Source organism: Cuculus canorus, chromosome 1 (assembly GCF_017976375.1).
Source record: "Cuculus canorus isolate bCucCan1 chromosome 1, bCucCan1.pri, whole genome shotgun sequence".
Classification (NCBI taxonomy): domain Eukaryota; kingdom Metazoa; phylum Chordata; class Aves; order Cuculiformes; family Cuculidae; genus Cuculus; species Cuculus canorus.
The window spans coordinates 105,351,156-105,373,058 of NC_071401.1; the positions used below are offsets into that span (position 1 = coordinate 105,351,156).

General features: G+C 34.9%; 1 protein-coding gene across 21 annotated transcripts in view; it reads left to right on the forward strand.

Moving 5' to 3' along the window:
- The window catches only part of ROBO2 (roundabout guidance receptor 2), a 928,484-nt gene that overhangs the window by 821,606 nt on the left and 84,975 nt on the right, over positions 1–21,903 (forward strand). For all 21 annotated transcript variants that reach the window (XM_054070040.1, XM_054069965.1, XM_054069947.1 and 18 more), the window contains 6 exons: positions 2,914–3,119; positions 7,136–7,217; positions 7,602–7,767; positions 9,439–9,605; positions 13,944–14,065; positions 20,091–20,322. In XM_054070040.1, coding sequence (XP_053926015.1) covers positions 2,914–3,119; positions 7,136–7,217; positions 7,602–7,767; positions 9,439–9,605; positions 13,944–14,065; positions 20,091–20,322 — 975 coding nt within the window. The remainder of the gene's footprint in view (positions 1–2,913; positions 3,120–7,135; positions 7,218–7,601; positions 7,768–9,438; positions 9,606–13,943; positions 14,066–20,090; positions 20,323–21,903) is intronic.

The window sequence follows — 21,903 nt, forward strand, 5'->3', positions numbered from 1 at the left end:
GGAGATATTTAGAACAACTTTACAGTCTCCTGTGAAGCTCTTCTCCAAAAAACTCTGAGGAAAGATTGGTTTCTGCTTTTCCTCTTCTCAGGAGAGCACCCTGCCCTATTATACTTACTTTCATCATGAGAATTTCATGATTATGTCTGATTTTCCCCTTTAATTCACCAGGAAATATTTTGAAATGTGGATTTTAGAAGTGCCAAAATAAAGACTTCATTTTGTCATTCTCTTTGATTTCCTGTTGTAATTTTACCAAGTTCCACCCCAATTTAAACATGGTTTCAGTTGATCCAAATTGTGTTTTAATGAATTAATTGTTCATTAACAAATATAATTTGTACTTTTCTGACACCCTGGTCAAAATTTTAGCTTCATTTTATCACTAAGTTATCTGATAATTTTTCAGTTACCAGAGTACGTGAATATATGGTTGACGACAAATAGTTTCAAAACATTTTTTATAAAGTAAATTAGTTTTGAAATCAGTATCTTTTTTACTATGTAAATATATTTCAGCCACACAAAATATTTCTGTGGAATGGAGATAGAAGTTTCCTGCCAGGAGAAAATAACGTAAAATTTAAATAAGAAAAACAAAATATTGTAAAAGAAATTAACACAACCTCCAAACTTTTCATGGATATTTTTCATTATCTCGCTGTTGTTCAGAATGCTTCAGAATGCTTCTTCAGATTTATCTTTTTAAACTTTTAAGTGAGTTTTGAGTCCTTATACCGTATACTTATATAGTAGGAATACTAGCACATATACTCATTTTAAAGAAGATTTACAAGTCATGGGTTTGAAGACAATACAGTCGTTCACAGATCAGTGGAAACCCTAAGTGTTCATTTAACCTTTAGCCTTAGTGTCATGGAAACCTGTAGTGGTCTTTCACCCATAACACCCTTGAAAATGAAGATTCCTTCTGGCTAGGAGACTTTCAATTACACTATTGATCAGAGCTATTTAAAGGATTATGAGCTCCTCATTTGGGCTGTAAAAAAACTAATTACAAGCCGAAGAACAATATCTGTAATGCAGTAAGTTTTGAAAATACCTACATTGCTACACATATAAAAGCTAATTAGATGCAACAAGTAACTGCAAAGAAATAGTTAGCAACTTAAGTAATTCTTTATTTCTGAAAACTTCCACTGCTAGCTTTTCATTTAAATATAATTGTGCTGTAAGCGTGCTGATAGTACATATGAGCTGAGATCGATTTTTATTTCACTAAATGGCTGAACTGTGTAGTCATAAGGAACCTTAATGAGATCAAAAACTTCATACAAAGGTGAAAACACATTACATTTTCCCTTTCCTTATAATATAGTGTTTCCTGTCCTATGTCTGCTTTCAGTGGGTGATATTTCAGAATTTCCAAAATAGCTTTCTTGTTCTAGTGTTAATAAATAATCTGTGTTAGCTTTCTATTTTCAGTTTCATTCACAGTAAATGTGGTGAACTCACATTCCAAGGTGCTGCTAATACTAACGGTTTTACACATTGTATATCTTGTTAACAAAAGAATTTATTTAGTATTTTTGCGATGTTACAATTTCAGAAACAATTATTTTAGGTATAAAATATACCACTAACATTTCCCTAATATTTTTTATTTGTTGAATAGTGTAATGAAAGCACTTTGGATCTGTTGAATGTTCCAGAGGTTTGCATCTCAAAAAGCTTGAGTACAACAGAAACCATATTGCTTCACAATACTTTATTTTCACCTCGTTGTTAGTAACAGGTGTTATATATGGACTGTAATGAAACAGATTCTCAGCTAGAATAAATGATTCAAACTCAATTGATGTCAGTGGAGGCAGGCTAAAGTACACTGGTTTAAGAGCTAATCCTACTTGCTACAATATTTAATATCATTTGTATAATTGTTCAGTTGCTGAAAAATTTAAAAAAGCAGCAGTGTGGCAGGCAAATATATAAAAATGAATTTTCTGTTCTGTTATACAGATTTTATGCAGGAGTTATAGCCTTGTTTATATTATATTCAAGTATTTCACATTCATTTTGTATAAACACAGTATTTATAAACAAAGAGTTATATTTTGCTGCTTGACTGATGATTCAAAGAATAGGTACAACAGCAGAATTATTTATGAAAAATTGATCTTTCAAGAAAAGAGATCATGAGCATTTTGCCTTGTCTTCAAGACAGTCCACTGGTCATGGAATGAGGTTTCTGCACAACCATGCACTTGCTCACTAGTTACGGAGTCCTTAAAGCAGTATTTCAAGCATGCAAATGTAAATTATTAGAGGGAAAAAAATAAGAGAGTTCATGAATTTGAAAAATGATGAAATGACTTCATAAGTAAGCTGTTAAATGGCTTGATTGAATTTGAACTTGCCTACACTGGAAAAAATAGTGCAGTCATTTAGATCACTAAGATTAACAATATGTTTTGTATCCTTGTTAGTTATTTTTGCTTATGAAAACTTGTAATTTGGGCGTGAATGAGGGATGTGGTTATTACCCATGATAGAATGGTTATGGTGTCTCACTTTGAACTTTAATGAATTTTCTTTTTCAGTTCCAAATTTGCTAACCAATTAAGCATATTTTGATGTGACATGAAGCATGTCTTAAGTGCTTTCCTAAACTGGAAAGAATAAGAGATATACCTCAATTTTTTTCTGGATCAAGGTCTTATTTTTCATCCTGTCTTAATCAAATGAGTCTGATGATCTTTGCTAATGGAAGTTTAATCTCTTTTCAAACATACTAGTTAGTTGTTAACAAGTATCTGTGGATCTAAAATGTTTTTAGAATTTTAGAGGCTAACTTGAACAAGTCTGTGAAAATCGGTACTATGTCAAGGAAAGGACTAACTGCAGCAGAGGATCATTAGAGGTGTGGATGCCAATGCATGTGTCACTGTTCAGTCCTGACAGATAGGCCTCCACCCATCATCCTTCAGGGGCCCGTCAATCAGACACTAGCAGTGGATGGGACAGCTTTGCTGAAGTGCAAGGCAACTGGCGACCCACTTCCTGTCATCAGCTGGTTAAAAGAAGGATTCACCTTCCTGGGCAGAGACCCTCGAACATCTATACAGGATCAGGGAACGCTTCAGATTAAAAATCTGCGGGTGAGTAGCAATAGCAAAACAAATGATACAAAAGGACGTGGCTAGTCGTGAGCTGTTGCTGTGTGCCTCAGGCAGCCGTGTTGTCATGTTGTCTGGTGTCTTCTAAATTAACTTAATTGTGTGTTTTATTATGAAATTATCACCAAGTCCACATCCTATTTCATTCTTTGATGTTGCATAGTGAAAGGGTGCGGGGGATGGTGAAAAAAACAAGCATCATATATTTCTATTGGAATTCCCTAAATACAGAATTGATATTTTAAATCTTATCTGCGTTGCAATAAAAAACATGAGTTGGGGATGGATAGACATGTAAAAGGATAGGCCCTCCTTACCTTTTCAGTCAGTCTTACCATGAAACCATTGTCCTGTTGTCTCTGTTAAAACTTAGAGCAGCTTGTTTTCAACACCTGATCATAATTTTCCAAGTTAGCAAGTGATTCTGGAGTTCATCAGAGTTTAGCTGTGCACTTTCTCCATCAATAAGTCTTGGCAGTCTTGAGTTGGTTGATGTATTCCAATGTTATTCTTGCTGGAGTTGTTCCATCAGGCTGTGGATGGGAGAAAACAACAAACACTGTAACATACATCCAGTCACATGCAGGGTAATAACTATTCAAAATTAAATGCTTGTATTAATATTTATCCTTTAACATGAGATAATGTAATATCTCATGTTCAAAGAAATGTTACAATATTCCAAACAGCAAAATGTCAAATTTTGTTGAAAAACATTGTATCGCTAATCTTTGCTTAGGCTCTTAATTTTCCCTGTTCAAAGATTAAAAATGCATATTTGTGTTTATGTGGCATGTATATGGGAAAATACTAAGGTAAATCTTAACTATTTGCCAAGTACATAAAGACAATTTCAGAAACCATTTAATTTCAGCAGCACTACTTTCTGCACTTAGCTTTCCCATCTGAAAAATGTCAATAAACATAGGTACCAAGGACAAGACATAAAGAGCAGTTTTGTTTTCTGATACTGTCTCATCAGTGATCAGAAATGAATTGTTAACTTCCTTGGAACAAAATGGAATTTATTAAAAAATTTGTGCTAGCTTTCCTTGAGTAAACACTTTATCCTTCCTCCCTGGGCTGAAGGCAGGTTTAGGCCATGAAGGTTAATGCATTTTTCCTGTAGAGCTGGATTAAAGAGTGTGCTTGAATACTCAAGACACTCCAGTAGTGTTAGAAAGCAGCAATTAAAGGTGGAGGCTTGGTGGTTTCAAATAAACTTTCAGCCATTGATGATGGGCTTCTGTAGAGTGTCCATGATGCAGAAGCTCCTGGGATACCTGTCTGTATGCAGCTATGCAAACAATGAAATTGGTTCTGAATCGTGCAAGCACGTTAATCTTGCTGTTAGAGGCACAAGGTCTGTAAACAAAAGGAAAAAAAATTGCTCGCAAGGGAAGAAGGAAACAGTATTAGTCGTGAGTGTGATTTTGAAAGACACAAAGTTTTCATTGATCCTTAAGTGGCTCAATCACTAGTAACTAATTTTCCTTAAAGGCTCATAAAGACATTATTTATAAGCCCCTTGATTGCAGTACTGTGCACTGTTTGACTCATACTTAAGAAAAAAACCCACACACAACCATAAAAAACAGATTTCTCCTACACCTTGTAATTTTTATGAATTGAATATGGATTTCAATGTAGAATATTTAACTGAATGTTTAAGTTTTCTCCCAGGTCTATCTGAGCAAGCACTAGCAACACTTCTTAAGAAAAAAAAAAATGCAAAAAATAAGTCCAAGTGCACTCACATACCCAAGTTCGAAACAAATCAATATTTATCACCCACATGTCCTCAGCCTTCTCTTCCCCTGACAAATAATCATCACTATTGCAGTCATAAAAGATATCAAGATATGGGTAAAGATGAGCCACTACTATTTAAACCTTTGAGACCATCCTCTTCTGCTATATAACTCTCTTTCTGTGTGTAAATCAAATTATTCAGGAGTCTGCAGCAGTCATGGTAAACCATGCACCACAGTCATAAACATGAACCTGGAGTTTTTTTCTGATGAGACGGTCTTCGTAGTTTCTCTGAGGAAGACAACTAAAAACTCACATACTTCACTCACTCACTCCACTTTCAGACACGTCAACACCGACAAGCTCTCTTCTGCTCCATAGAAGTGTACCACATCAGATTTAAACACCTGCAGTAACTTAAAGAAGAAAACTGTTATTTTACTGAATAGCAATATTTGCTGTTGTTTTTTGCTGCAGCACAAAAAGTATAAATAACTGAATTATCAATACACTGTGTCTGTATCTAGCCTATACACAGTCTGTAAGTTACATAATTCACCATAACTTGCAAGAGGCGGCATATCTCCAGCTTGTTTTGTATGCTGAGTTTGCCTTCTGCCAGTTGTGTATGCCCCTTGCTTCATTGAGTAAGCTGTACACCGTCTGCCATAGTACTACAGAAATGAAGTTGAGAACCATAGCCTCGAGAAATATCCTCCATTATGATTATAACATAATGAAGAATCATATATTTAATAAAAGCTCAGAAGAAGCAAAATACCACACTACTTCAGACTGCTATATGGTGCTCTCCTCTGGAAAACCTGTCTCCTTTCAAGAGTCTTTCTCCTTTCATTAGCAGTACCTCTATATTTTGAGTCTCTGAGCCATTGTCAGGGGGGGTTAATTATTGCTCGTATTTCACGGAGAAAACATCTCCTAAAATGCAAGTTATGATCATTCAGACAATTGAAGTTCCTGCCTCTAAGGATGGTACACTGCCGTCCCATTGTATCTGTAGAAAGTACAAATGAAATTCAAACATGGTAAAAAGAATCAATTAAATTATATTTCAACAAGTAATATAAAAAGCATCTTACTTATTTGCCTTGACATTCTTCTTAACGAGTGAGGTGTAAGCACACCTGCCTTAGTGTCACTCTGAGTTTAGCAGAAGACCATTACAATACTTAAAGTTCCATAAAGCTTCTTGGATGCAGCCCTATTTCCATCAGGTCATCTAATGGTGGATATAATTCTTCTCCTTTATCACTGAAGTCAGCACTCTCCCTCCTCTGGTCTTATCACTGGAGTACCATCCTTTATATATAATGGTAGGAGGTCTCCTCTGTAGATTTTGCGCTTTGTAAAGTCACCATTTTCCATCCATCTATAGTCTTCTCTAGTTCCTGTCTCAGAAATCTTTACTTTAAATGTAAGTAGAGAATAGCAAAACATATGGCAAATTTTCCAGTAGAACAATTTATACAGCATTGAGATTAATATCGACACTATAATTGAAACAGTTTCCCCAAATAAATTTGAAATATATGAACTGACAAGGAAGTCACAATAGTTTTATACAATTGCTTTTTTTTTTTTTTTTTTGCTATCAAAATGCCTTGCAAGCCTGAAATAAAATCCCATGTGAAATGGAAGAAAAGTAAGTGTGGTGTAGGATCTGATGTAATTTTGCCATTTGAAAATTGCTTGGAAGACTGCCTGTAAAGAGAGAACCAGTTAAGTCTCAGGAACAATTTTTGTGTGTTTGGTGGACTGTATAGAACTGACTTGATATGTCATAAGAGTGCAAGATGGTATTAACGGCATCCCTGGCACTGGAAACTGTACCTCTGTGTCATCATAAGATAATAAACTGTGAGATTTTATCGTGTAAGAAATTAGTTGTTATATTATTACTTGGTTTCATGTGTGTTTGTTGTAACCAATACAAAGATTGACACTAAAACATCCAGTCTATAGTGATTACATGCTGTACTTGTACCATTAATGATATCAGAATTAAACTAGAAAAGTATTAGAAGCAAGTGATCTTATTATAGTTCTGTAAAAGTAAGCTACCATTAAATGATTGTTTGGAAATATACGGTGCCCTTTAGCCTGGTGTAAAATATGGAGTAAGTCCTTTTTGCCAAGAAACATTTAGAAAAAGAAAATTAGATTTAACTCAGTCATCTGATTCTAAAAGTTTGTTAAAATTGTCCTTAACTGGTTTTTATGTCTAGCTGTCCGATACTGGGACTTACACTTGTGTTGCTACAAGCTCTAGTGGGGAGACATCTTGGAGTGCTGTGCTGGAGGTGACAGGTAAGCAAAGTCCAGGGTCTGGTTTTAGTTAGCACAAAATTAAAGTGTAGACTATATTAGAGCAGTCTGAGTGAAATAATCTGCTCCGCAAATTCTGGGACTAAGATGGAGAAGTTTTAGCTGGGGAGGCTGGGCTCCTTCACATACTTTGCATTTCATTGCTATTATCTTTTTTATTTTTATTTATATTTAACACTTTTGAATTTTGCAGTGTTTTTCTGTCAGCATGTACCTAAAGAATGATAGCTTTTCATCCTCAAGTATATACATGATAGTGCAATTGTTTGCTTAGTTCTTTACAGATTAAGCACATGGGTTACGCTGATTTTGCAGATGTTTGGTGTGTTTTTCAAAAAGTAATTGCTTTGTATTTTCCTCTCCCAGAATCTGGTGGAGCAACAGTCAGTAAAAATTATGATATAAATGACCTCCCCGGGCCACCATCCAAACCTCAAGTCACTGATGTTACTAAGAACAGTGTCACCCTGTCCTGGCAACCAGGGACCCCTGGAAGCCTACCAGCTAGCGCATATATCATTGAGGCTTTTAGGTAAGTGAATTATTCCACTTTTAATCTCCTCCCTTTCTAATTTTGCTTAAACACTTGTACTTGCTCTTTTCCTGTTATTTTGGTGTTCTTTTGCACTATACATGTACCATTACAAGTTCATTAAAAGACTCAACTTCTGTGGAAGGCATTGATTCTTATTTTTCAAATTGATCTTTTTAAAAATTTATCACTTTTTTCTAAGTGATTAATTAAAGGAGCATCTAACTACTTCTTCAGGTCAACAGGACTATAACAGGACAATGCAGTCATTATCTGTTACTTTTCCTGTAGAATTGATGACCAGTGAGTCTCCTGTGGGAATGCTGCAGGTCAATTCATTTGAACCAGCGTTATCTTGACTATCATAGTGCAAATAATCTGAAAATAAATGGATAATCCCAAAGCCTCTCTGCATACTTTTTTTCCTGTTCTTGTTAAAACTGCACCTAATAGAGAGTAAAGCACTTCAAATATCTGGGGTTTACTGTTTCAGATAGATTAAAACTTCTAACTGAAAAGGTTAGTGTTGATAATTTAGGATTTCATCCTGCAGCCTGAGGCTGAAGATACGTGGCACAAAAGAACTTCTGGGCTTTGATTCAACACATGCGTTTAAAGCCATATCTCTCACATTTATAAGTAATATATGCTTCAGCTTAAAATGTGCACATTCTTAAGTGGTTTCCTTAATCAAGATGTTCAACAAATTATACATAATTTAGTCCACTTTTTAATCAAAATTCATACAAAAATTTAGCAAAACCATGTGCATGCAAATTTAAGAAGTTATAGTGATAATGCTTTGCCTTTCTATAATGTGCAAAGAATATTACTATATGTGCAGATAGTTGATTTTGGTTTGGAATTTATCTGTTATGCATTACATGAATGAAACAATTGAAACAACATGAAATCTGTAGCTTTCAATTTTCTGTTTCCTTTTAATATATTTAAAGATTTCTTTTTTTGTCAATGCTAAACAGCAAAACACAATAAAAAAAAAAAAAAAATTTCACTTTAAACCTTTGTGATATTTCAACCAGATAATATTTAATAGCTTCTTATGAATAACTTTGACAAAAGCCAAGCATTTTCATTAAAGCTCTTTTAACAATCACACTTGAAATCTCTTTGTACAGTGTATTATAATGTAATTATAATAAAGTCCCCTGGAAAATGTAGTGACAGAAAAAATATACGTATGCTTTCCTTCACTTACAAGCATGTTTTCAGAAGGTGTTTCTTTAACTTTGAGTATGAATTTAGTTCAAGGAGAATACTTTTCTTTCAATGACAATTTATCAATATAATTTATTTAGCAGTATAGAAAATTATTCTTTTAACAGGATTTTCTTTTCTAAGGTTTATGTTGAAGAGTGGCCTATTTATCATTCAAATTTACTTTGCAGCTTTGCACGATTTCCTTTTGCAGATATTTATTTTAGAGAGACAGCAAAAGCTTTTGCTTCTGGTGAAAGGAGAAATACTTTTGACAGCTGTGGGGTTTTTTTATCCTATTTTGATGAGTTAAAAGAAGCATTTTTATTCTTAACCTTCTTTTACTACTTTTTCTTCAATTAGACTCAATAAAGGGTTACAAAAGCAGTTCCTTTCACTTCTTTACTTTTGTCTTGTGTTAGTCTATAATCTTCAATCCTCTTCTCTTTGCAGTCAATCTGTGAGCAATAGTTGGCAAACGGTAGCTAACCATGTGAAGACCACTCTCTACACTGTGAGAGGACTGCGCCCCAATACAATCTACCTGTTTATGGTGAGAGCTATCAATTCCCAAGGTCTTAGTGATCCCAGCCCAATGTCCGATCCTGTCCGAACACAAGGTAATAGTAACTATTAAGGCTTATGTACTTGTGCTAAAGTAGAAAGAAGGGAAAGAAAATTGACCAATAGGTCAGTCTGGCCATTTGGCTTTAGCCCTCTGAAGGAGTCATGAATCCAGCTTAATCAACGAAGACAAAATATGGTCCAATGTTTGCTGTATCAACCTGGAGTTTAGGAGAGATAGATTAGCTCTTTAATCCAATGTATAATAAATACATTGTAGACCTTTTGTTTTACATTTCACTTAGACTTTGTGTGCTCCTTGATGTCTGGATTCTATTGAAAGTAATGTGAGTTACTCAGGCTTTTCTGAAAAGTGCTTTTAATACCATGCTCTCCTCAGTATCTTTTCTTTCTGTGTCCTTACTTCTCCGTGTTTATAATAAGGATATACTATAATAACAAGTGCTTATGACAGACAGGCACTGTGTTTAACATTAGTTTCTCAAAAGAATTGCACAAAATAGCTGTGGTGTATTGATTATTCCAGTCCAACCTTTAGGCAGAGAATTCATATAAATTAAGGCATTTGCATGCTAAGAATATTTTGAAGTCATTCTAAGAAAAGTATGGGTCTTGTATTTATTTACCTACATTTCTGAATTCTTTATCTTACTCCACTGTTTAACCAAGAGGGAAGGCCGAAGTGAAATCCCTCTTTTAAAGGGTGATGATATACTTGATAATTGTGATCCTCCATTGCTATCCAATTGCCTATTGAGTTCTGTTCATGTTACATCAAGCTCTAACCATGTATAAATGTGACAAACACATTTCTCTTCACAGTATGGATTTTTTTGGCCTTGACAACATATTGCTTGAATACAGGAATGAATAATTTTTTTTTAAATCATATTTTTTTGGGTGCCAAGTCATAGTTCCTCTCACAGTTAATTGAGAATTAGATCTTCTGTTTGTTTGTAAAAGTTATAAAAGTGTGCATGAAGAGTGTGTCCTGTGTCAGCCTCCAGCATGTGTAAATCGTTTGGATCCTTTGCTGGTCCTAGGTGGAAAGAGAGAAACAAGAGTAGGGTGGTATTTCTTTATCCCATAACCATCACATCCAGCCTTTCTCATCCTTGTCAATTTCTGAATAAATCTGTTCTTTAAAATTATCCCTTAAAATAAAAATCATTGTTGTAAAAGAGAAAAAAAGCTGCTTTCTGAAAAGCTGAAGAATTGAGTTGGCCGGAGATTTCATGGCTTGACTATTCATGGAGTATCACAAGTTTTCCTTCTCTTTCTTACTCTCCCTTTCTTATAGGGTGACTCATACTTCTCGTTGCACCAGCCTTTTAGTCTGCATAACTTATCACCTAGTTAAAAAAAACAACTTTGTTTGGCATTTAAGTGTCAAGTATAGACTTTTTATCTGACATACTGACAAGCAATTTGATTTCAGTAAAAACATGTCTTTTAATTAGCTGCAGTGTTTGTTGCAGCTTCCATTTCCAGAAGCTGTTTAGCAGTCAAGCACTCTGAGACATGTACAGGATTTATAGCTTCTTCACAAGCCTGCAGTTTAATAGAATTAAATCATAAAATCAATTGAAAATTAACATAATGTTTTGATGTGATTTCTAATTACGCCAGAATTCAATTCAGACTCACAGAAGAAGCTGACACACAGTAGAAAGCCTATTCACAGTGGCCACGCAGGAAGAAAAAAGCAGCTATAACAGTGCTATATAATATTAATTTGCAACAGGTGTCTGTGGTAGCTTTAATAGCTGAGCATTTCATTTCCTGGTTTTATGTACAGCAAATACAAATAATAGGATTTTATGCATATTTTCACCAGTGGACTACAAGGAGACAAGCAGGCACTTTCAGAGGGTTTATTATATGTGACTTACATCAAATAAGGACAGAGAAATCAGTAATTACTCTAAGAAAGGAGCTGATTTCTTGTTTGGATTATTAACAGATCAAGCCATATGTTAAAAATCTCTATAAAGAAACTATATATATATAATTCTATCCCTGGAATTTAAATTACTAGCAACTAATAGTAAGTTCACTGGAAGCTGCTAAAAGAGAGGTTAGAGAAAATATACAACCAATTTAATTTTAGCGACCTCTTAACTGACATCAGAATATAGCTTCTTAAGCCAATTTTGCTTGAGTCATCATTTTATTAATCCAGTATTTGATTATATCCTTATAGCTAGATCAACTGCTTTTCCATCAGGAGTCTCCTAGTAATGTGAAAATGACAATAAAAGACATTAATTGTGAGCATCCTATATGCATATGTTTCCAGGTGTACATACCAGAAAACAGAATTCCACATGTACACCTTGATATTCATTTCTTACTGTTATTGGCCCATGTTATTGCCTTATTTTTGGACATATGTCCCATTAAAATGATGAAATACAAAATGATGTTCATACAAGCATACTATGTTGAAGGGTCTTTTCTCCCTAGGGAATTTGGATATTTTGTTGTTTATATACCACAGGATAACTTAACCTGAAATGTAGCTATGGGTAACTGTAGGCATTTTGTACCAAGGAACGTAGCTTTTTGTGGGTAATAGCATAAATTGTCATCCTGTAAACCAGTCTGAGTTGTTGTCTTACAGATTTATTTTATTATATCTCTCTGATTCTTAGTCACTTTGATTGGCATAATTTGCTAGACAAGTGCCTTCACAGACATTCTTATTTGGATTAAATTCCTTTTGAAGATCCATGAAGCCATTTTCATTTGAATATCAATAGAAGCCTGTGGCAATATTCTTTATTGGTAGCTCGGAACGCATAACAATCCAGAATTATGAAGCTGAAATATTGATGATTGAAACCTAATTTCTTTCAAAACTTGGAGGCATGGGATTCACACTTAGTTGTTATATTTAAGTGATTAGTTTTTAAAAGCACTATTATTTATTCTTAATAATATTTAGAAGATAAAAAGAAATGACATGCTGCATACTCTCATATCTAAGACCATCAGAGGGGGCAAAAACCTTTTATATGTGTATTCTCTTCACAAGGACGTGATGTTTACCCAAAAAGAGGGCACATGTCTTTAGCTAGTGAATCCCTTTGGTAAACCAAGTAGAATCCACAGATGCTTAGATAGGCATGACCATAATGTACCGGGCCTTTTTGAATATAATCTGTGCTTCTGTTCCTAATCCTCTCCTCTGGAAAAATTACAAGCAAATTCCAGCAGAAATAATGAGTATGTGTGTTTCTAACAGGTATTATATAATCCACATAAAGAACTGACATCTGTGAGGACATCTGTAACTGTTGACCAAGGACAGTGTTGTAAGATCCTTGAAAGATCCATTGAAGGGATGCACACTTTTCTGGCTCCTAGAAAGTACCTTCATTCTGTTTAAGCCGGAGAGAAGGGACATACTATGGTGACATATTAACTAGGTGACAGCCAGCCCAATATTCTCCTTTTGGTGCAATGTAACAGAAAATTATGTTTTCCAGGAACTAGGTCTAAAAAGATACATTACACATCTCTTTTTCCATTTGCTGACATATATTTTGTCTTTGCAGTTCCTATTTAGTAAAGATAGTACAACTTCATTCTATATAACACAATGGCATAGCCCAAATGTCCCTAAGGACTAGCCACAAGTAGTGCTAGAGTCACAATTTTCCATAGAAGTATATTAAGCAATCAAATTCCTCCAGATTTTGACTATAAGAAATAATTTCCCCTCACACTTTGAAGGAATCTTTGACTTAATCTTGAAGAGAAAATTTTGTGGTAGAGTGGGTTTTTTAACCTTTTATTAGATCAGAATCATCTTGGCTTCATAAATTATTAGAGGTTTTTTATATTTACACTAGATTTCATTATCTATAGACAGAAAATATGTTTTGCAGAAGGAATGCTATTTGTAGTGTTTGGTTCTTGTATACGTGGTATTGTGAAGAAGGGAAGCTTAGTAAAAGTTTGGAAACATGTAATGACTTAATATCATGTATGCCCTAAGGGGAAAAAAAAACCCAAAACTGTTCATTTTCTTCAATTATACTGACCAATTTTGTTCCAGACATCTGGATAACATCATTATTATCTTGGAACTAGTGAATACTGCATCTTGCTCATCACTTACCAGCTCGGAGAAAATGTCATCACATCTGAAAACTAATTTAAACATCTTTATATTTCATTATTTCCTAAACAGCTAAAGGTGAATGGTTGGTTTCCATTACCTGATGTGCTTTGGAGTTTGTATTTAAACCTTAGTACCATAAAGCGTGTTTAAATCAGGTCGTTAAGCTTGTCAGTAATTCTTCTTGATGCCACACATACCTATTCTTATTAAAATTTTGCTTTCATGTGTTTGCTTGACCTGGCAGATATCAGCCCACCGGCACAAGGCGTGGATCACAGGCAAGTCCAGAAAGAACTGGGAGATGTTATTGTACGACTGCATAATCCTGTTGTGCTGACACCCACGACGGTTCAAGTCACCTGGACGGTAAGACTTAATCTATTATTACCTTAACATGACTTTAATTTTGCGTGTTTATCCCTGCAGTTTTTTACTATCCTGAAAAGCTCCAGTCTTGGTGCCAATGTGAGTGCTCTGATAAACTAACATTATACAGGCACTTATATGTGGTGACGAAATGTCCTTCTTATTTTCCCTTTAAAGTCAGGCAGGTTCAAAGTCTTCAGCATTCAGCTCAAAGTGAGCTAGCTGTTTGACTAAAAAAATTATTATTAACATTAATATGCTTAGCACCACAATCTAAAGGATAATTGATCTGTGGACTCATTACTGTGCATGCCAAAAAATAATCAAAGTTAGATATCAACATGGAACTGCTGTGTGAAAAAACACTTTCCACGTCAAGGCATAGGGACCTCTGACAACACCCTATTATTTGGTGACCCCAAAATGCAAAAATAACTTTTCTACAGGCCACTTACAGTGAAGTTAGAAGCACGTGGTGCAGATGCCTTACCCACTGAGTAACATCTAGTTTCCTAGCATAAGATTTACCCGCAATCAGTAGATTTCCTTTCATTACAGAAGACCAGAATCTTTTTTGGCAGGACTTAACAACACTTCTATTTGAGGGGTTAAACTACAGGGTAGAATATAGTGTTTGGCTTTCAAAATACTATGTTTCCCTTCCTGAGGCTTGAAGGAAAGGATTTGTAACCACAGAAGGAGATTGTTCCTAGGGTGCTGCACACCAGAAAAGATTTGCTTTGCTCTTAGAGCTATCAGAAATATAGTTCCATAGGCTTGTCCTTGCTTTAGCATATAATACAAAGCAAAACCCCAATATAAACACAGTTCAGTTCTATGCAATGTAACCAATGTCACTGGATTACAATGAAATATATATGTACGCATTTGTGTGTATGTATAGTCTATGTGTGTGTCTATGTAACTCTATCTAAAAAAGTCTCTTGGTGCACCTAATGAACAAGTAATAAGTGAAGGAAACATGGTAAGGTAAAGGTAAATAGTTAGGGATGCTATGAATATCAGCTTTTTGTGAAGATCCCTTAAAGCAGTGATCCTGTGCCACCTGACAAGCACACAGGCCTCTATAGAGACGTTTTAGAATTGCCCAAGGGAAGAAAGACACAAAAAAAGATCTCTGAAACAGCTAATTAGAAGCTTTATAGCAACCAGAAAAAAACCCTAATTAATTAACCATAGTCTCTAGGAAAAAAAAAGCCACTTTATCCAGAGAATCAAGTCCACACTATTCATATAAAATGGTTAAATAGAGTAGCTATCATACAAAAGGACAGAAGTGCCATGAGAGTCATAAGACTCTGTGCTGACTGTCTGCAGTTCAAGGAGTCAATGCCGAGGAACATCCTTGATCACTGAGTTTCTGACATCCTGGCTCCAAGCAAATTAACACCATTTTCTCCTTTCTTTCAGATCTTGTTTTGGTTTGACATCATCTTTTTTTTCAAATTGGAGTTTAAAATTTCAGAAATATTTCTCTGCTACTGTGTCGCAATTTTAGAATATACACATACATATTTTGTCTATTTTAAAAGAAGGTCAGATTCACAAAGTCAGTGTTTAAAAAAAGAAGAGGAATGACAGAAGTTAGCTTTTCACTGTCACTTAGATGTATTCCTCTTGTACAAAAATATTAAAATGTAGCTGTAATTATCAGGTCGCATACAGGATCTCTTCTTCATGGAGCTATTAAACATTTCTTTTTATCTTCTTTATTCACTATGTAGTGCCAGGTCTTATTAAATTCATACCATTGAAACCTTGCATTGAATAAAAAATTATTAGTTTGTCTCACATGCTTGCTTATCTGTCATGCTCTCAACTGTAACATTTGGGTGTTTCACAAATAATACTGAATTTAACATCACAATGATAAAAATGTGTCATTATCCTAACTTTACACATAGAGAGATAAGGTGCAGAGATATTTATGACTGATGAGATTTATGGAATCATATATGCCCCCTGCTATCAAATGGCTGATTTTAAACCTTAGGCCTCATTTATTTTTACTTTTATCCCAACATTTTGCATTGCAGCATATGATATACTCCAAGCACTTTTTCAGCTGACCTCAACTATAGTTCAGCACTTCTAGCCTCACTGGGCATTAAACTGAGAGTGGCCAACTGTGAAAAGTTTCCTAGCATTATAAAGAGCCCTGTGGCACAAGCAGGAATAAAAATCAGTTCTTCAGTATGGGAAAAGAATTGTTTCTTTGAAATCCTGACTGCCTTCTAGGAAGCTACCAGGCAGAAGAACAATTTATTTACCTCTGTCTTTTAATTTGACATTGATTTTAAATGAATGTACTTTACTGAATGCTTAAAGAGTCAAGTCCTGTAGACAATCTTCCAGTATGTTGTCACCTTTTGTCCTTTTCCTGTAGGATAGATAAATGATAGCGCCGTTTGAATTTCCTGAGATTACTGTCTGTACTAAGGAGTTCAGCACAGTGTGCAAGGTGTTCTGCACAAACAGAGAATCACTGTGGGAGCAGACTATTTCTTAGGATATTTTTGCCATGGAAATTGACATACTACAAAGCATATTGCAAAATGTTTTTAGAGTGCAGACTAGCAAGTTTGCCTGAAAGGAGCTTATATTTGCAGCATAAGCTGGCAAGTTTCTCACCATCTCGTTAACAACCTAATAGTCTAACATAATGATCTAATAGCCATTGAACCTGCCTCCTGTTCAGCTACAGTATTTGAACACACAGGATTTTCCTATTTTGAGGAAACAGAGAGATGTCGGTTTTGTAGATACCTCCCACACTACATATTCATTGAAAATGAGGATGAGAAGGAGCACACAGGACCAATTATGCTTAGGGGTTGCCTTAAAAATTTAGGTCGTTGCTGAGCAGAACTTACCTAGCAGCTGCTCTCTTCTATCTTTTCAAGGAGCATCTGCATTTTCTGCCATTTACCTTTTGAGGGAGAAAGTGTATCTTTAGATCAGCAACTGTTGTAGCTCTTTTGAGGGGATGCACTGCTGCATGCAGAAATTCAAGGGTAGTTGAGTGTCGCAGGAAGACTAGAAATATCCTCTGATTTCGGTATTCAGCACAGAGAGTTTCTGCAATGTCTGTAATCCTGCTAAGTATTTTGTACGAGGAAGTGGCAACCATCTACAAAAAAAAAAAAAAAAAAAAAAGAGAAAGGGAAAGGGAAATACCTAGAAATGATTACTTTCTTTCATCAGATCAGGGTGCATAGGGTGCATGTTTCTGCGACTCTGCCCATGTGTGAAATGTACCAAACCTATAGAGTTGTTTGATGCTGTAATGCAGCTCTTTAATGCTAAGCATATTTTCAGTAGCCTGTTATTGACTTGACACATTATTATCACATAACAAATGGAGGAAACAATGAAGTCACAGGCTTTGTATTATGTATAAGACTGTGTGTAAGCATATATAGACATATACACATGTATGTATATGTGCATGTGCATAAACGCATATACATGTGCACACACAGATATGTGTGTTTATATATTTATGAAATGTGTCTGTCCTATACCTCACAAATATCTCTGGTTAATCCATGTTATTATCCAAGAGTAATTTTTTTACTAATCAGAAAACTCCAAACAAAATAAAAATTCCACCTTTCTCAATACATGAAGTTCTCTCTGAGTAGTTTCTCAACATTTTGACCATACGAAAGGCCTAACTTTAAGTGGGCTTGAGAGATCGCTTCTCCTTGATACTGAATGCAACTGAATGTTCATAGAAAACATTAAAAATGCATAGTATTTTCTGTCATAAGTACCTTTCCCTGAACAATGAAATCGCTGTCAGTAATCTGAAATTTGGTCAAATTATTTAGCCTTGTTGTAATCAAAAATCTAATTGAAAACTGTGTGAAACTTGTGTGATTCCCAAATCAAACTAGTTTGTAGCACTCATATACATAAAAACCTTATTTAACTACTGCATTCTGTTTTCATATTTCTTGTATTCTTTAGTCTTTTAGGTTAGAAGTTTACAAACCTAGGAGGAAAAGGGGTATATGAATAATTTGTATATTACCTATACAAAAGTAGATACAAAAGTGTAATGGACTCAAAACTAGTACACTATAGGTATACTATAGGGTCCAGTTCTTCTTGGTAAGTTGGTGGGTGCATTTGTATTTGTACCATGCCATACAAAACACCTTCAAGACCATTTTGTGGCAATACACCATTACTGTTCAGCCAAATCCATTCTGAGTTTTCAGATGTTCTCCACTAGGAAGTAGAGCTTAAAATTACAGCAAGAGAAAATGGAAGGTTCTAACAAAGTTACACCATCTTTCAACGTAGCTTCTAACTCAGAAGTGAGGCAGGAATCAAACTCAGAGTTTGATTATTAAACATCATAGCCTTATATTCTAATTTAGATTGAGAATCTGTATTACAAAGTGGATAAAAGTGTTATTTTCACTGAATTTTGTAGTAAACATGAAGTTCATAAAGTCTCAATGTCCGTAAAACATTTAGTTAATGAAAGTCAAACATGGATAAAAACAATTTACTCTGATTTACAGACTCCCTTCATCTGGAAACAGCTGCTTAATGTTCTTCTTAAAAACACAGCTTGATTCTTTCGGTATTAACAAGCTATTATTGTGAGTTATATCCCTCTTTCAGTGCATAAATTCACTTAAAGTGAACATAGAGAAGTTTATAAAATGCAAGCTTAATGTTGTTGTAACATATGTTGCAAGGTTTTTAACAGTGACAGTTTTGATGAAAGACATTTCTTCTTTGCTCTCATAAATCAAGCTTTCTTCTTGCTTGCCCTGCTTTATAATATCTAAGAATCTTTGTCCCCTCAGATGCCTCAATAAACTATAACAAGATTATGGAAGAAATGTAATAGACCCTGGCTTGTGTTTTCAGCCTTAAATTTATTTATTCTTAAAAGAAGTCAAATATGTCTCTGATTCTGAAATAGCTTTGAGCTAGCAAATTGTCAATAACAGAAAAGAAATCCTACTTGTTGAATCTTCGTTATAGCCCAGACATTTGCCAAACACTTTATTGTATAATCTTATTTGTGCTGCACTTTCTTTGGCTCTTTATTTACGGCTACAGAAGCAGCTGGGTTTGGTTTTATCCATCAATGTGTTTTGACTGGTTTTGCAGGCAAAATTCATGCAAATATCATAATAGATCAAATCATTGTCTTGTGCCTTTTTTTCTCCAGACAAAAAATGCATGCAAACTCTCCAAGATAAAAAAAAAACAGTTTAATTTTTTCCTTCAAATAAGAATCCTATTTATAGCTATAATAGCTTAGAATTTTTAAACTTCTACATGTGGCCCAATCTTGAATTGTGCTTGCCTAGCAACATATAAAATGTAAGCCAAACCAAACATTCTGTCTCCATCTGATGGCCTGAGAGCATCACAACCCCAGGATGCAAAAAGACTGCTCAGACTGTGAAAGCAAGAAACAGCACATGTCCTTGGAAGCTGTTTTCTCTGCATCTGTCTTATGTTTATTTCACTTTCCTTAGCATCTCATGAAAAGATGAGCTGCAAGCCAACTAATGGACTAACAGAAAGCATGTAGGGTATCTTCAAAGACTTGTCCTCTTTTGAAAAGAATTTGTTTTTCTTTTCTTCTCATATTTCAGCACATCAGTAGCCAAGATGTGCTTAATAAGTTTACATGTGGTAAGCTTTATGCCAAAGTTCTCTTTTCATGATTTGTTGCAGGGGTGGGGCTTTGTTTTATGATTTAAGGTGGTATTTGTCATGATATGTAGAGCTGGAGAAAGCAAAATAGAAAGAAATGCTCTATAACAAGTAACATGAGAAAAATATTCTTTATAGACAGTTAATCAGTTACTTACAAGAAGGCAGTTTGATTTTTAAATTCAGCATCTTAACTGTTAATTTTCTCTTTTTCATGAGGACAGAAGTATTCTAAGCAAATGTTTTGTTTTCTTTTTATACAGTTTCATCACTTTAATATTTTTATTGACATATTATTTAATGCCATTTCTAGGTTGACCGACAATCCCAGTTTATTCAGGGCTACCGAGTAATGTATCGCCAAACGTCTGGCCTACCTTCTCCAGCTGTATGGCAGAATTTGGAGGTCAAAGTCCCAACTGAGCGCAGTGCTGTCCTTGTCAGCTTGAAAAAGGGGGTCACATATGAAATTAAAGTTCGGCCTTATTTCAATGAATTCCAAGGAATGGACAGTGAATCAAAGTCTGCTCGTACCACAGAGGAAGGTTAGTAAAATGGTTAGAAAAGCAGCAGGTTTCCATATCTATCACCAAGAATGACCATTTTGGCAAAAGTGTGTATGTGTATGTTTAGCTCCATTTCTTCCACATTATTTCTGTTGTATAAAAGGTTGGCATTAGAATTCAATGTGATATTCAGGTTTGTTCTACAAGTATTCCATGAGAAAGCACTGGCCCAGTCCAATATTCTAGCTTACACATCCCTCTAATGTACAGGTGGATTAGGTCTTCCAAAAAAGAGTGCACTGCAGCAGTTCTTTTATAACCAGTATTGCTGCAATGAAAGACTTTTTGTGCACTTTGAAAATAAAACTAGTAAATGAAACCTTTTTACAGATGAGTGTTTAATATTAAGCACATCTTTCTGGATGGGTAGTAATGTAGATGAACAGTTTGTTTGGGAAATGGGGACAGATGAAGGGCAGATATTTATCTAGTCTGAAGGAACTTCAGTCTCAAGGGCATGACATGTTTCTGTTAGCTCACTGTTCCTGAAACTGCCCTATTTAGTCCTTTGCAGGATTTCCTTAAGTACTATTCAAGCCTCTGTGAAACATGCCAGATGCAGATATAGTAAACAGTTTACATTATGGAAGTGCACAAGCATTTCCCTCTATGGCATATGGGGTGGTATATAGTTTTGCTAAAACATGCACTCCAGGACTATTTTTTAATTGAAAAGTAAAAGGAGTGAGGTGAGATTTAAGTATAATATTTTTTGTATTAGCAATGTACAATAAACCTATCTTTCTAGCTATCTAAATTCAGCTTTTGCCTGGAGAATCTCTCCTATAAATGTAGAAGGATGATCATAACAATGAAGGTTCGAATCTCTGTTTCACTGATTTTTTTCAAAGCAAGGGAAAATTTCAAAATGCTGATATGGTTTTGGTGGGTTTTGAGAGGACTCTTTCCTTCTTATTGAAGATTAATAACTTACAGCAGTCTCCTGAGGTTTAATTTAGTGCCAATTGTCGAGCTCTTTATAATTCCAGTATGGACTCAGTTATTACCCACTTTTCTCTTTGATTTGTAATGATTATTGCCCAACAAGTAGGTAATCCTACAGATATCTAAGATGATCTTTTCTTATCTTCATAGATAAGAAAACTCAGTGTCCTGCAAAATGTAGAGGAGCATGTAGGAAGGCATCGTTCAAATATGATTTAGAATTTGAGACTTTATAGTTTCTATTGCTTTGTTCAGACTATAAAGCCTAAACCAGTCAGTAAAGAATATCTTTGCAACAGTCTGAACAAAGCTTTTTTTTTAAAAAAAAAAAAAAAAGAAAATTGAAAAGGCTTTCTGTAGGTGTAATTGCTTTCCTGTAGTCAAAAGTAGGATTTTGTCTCCTCACTAGCAGATTTTCTTCTTGTCCAATTTCAATTGATTTTTGTTATTTATTTATTTAGTTCATCTGACTGTCTCTTGCTAAAGGTAAATTAAGAACTACTGAAAAAAGAGAAGATTTTGTACCTCCTGTCTATCTCTACAAAATACTTGAGGAATGACATTTTTGTTTATACACCACAGCTCCTGGCAAAACCTGTGAGCTAATTTCCTACC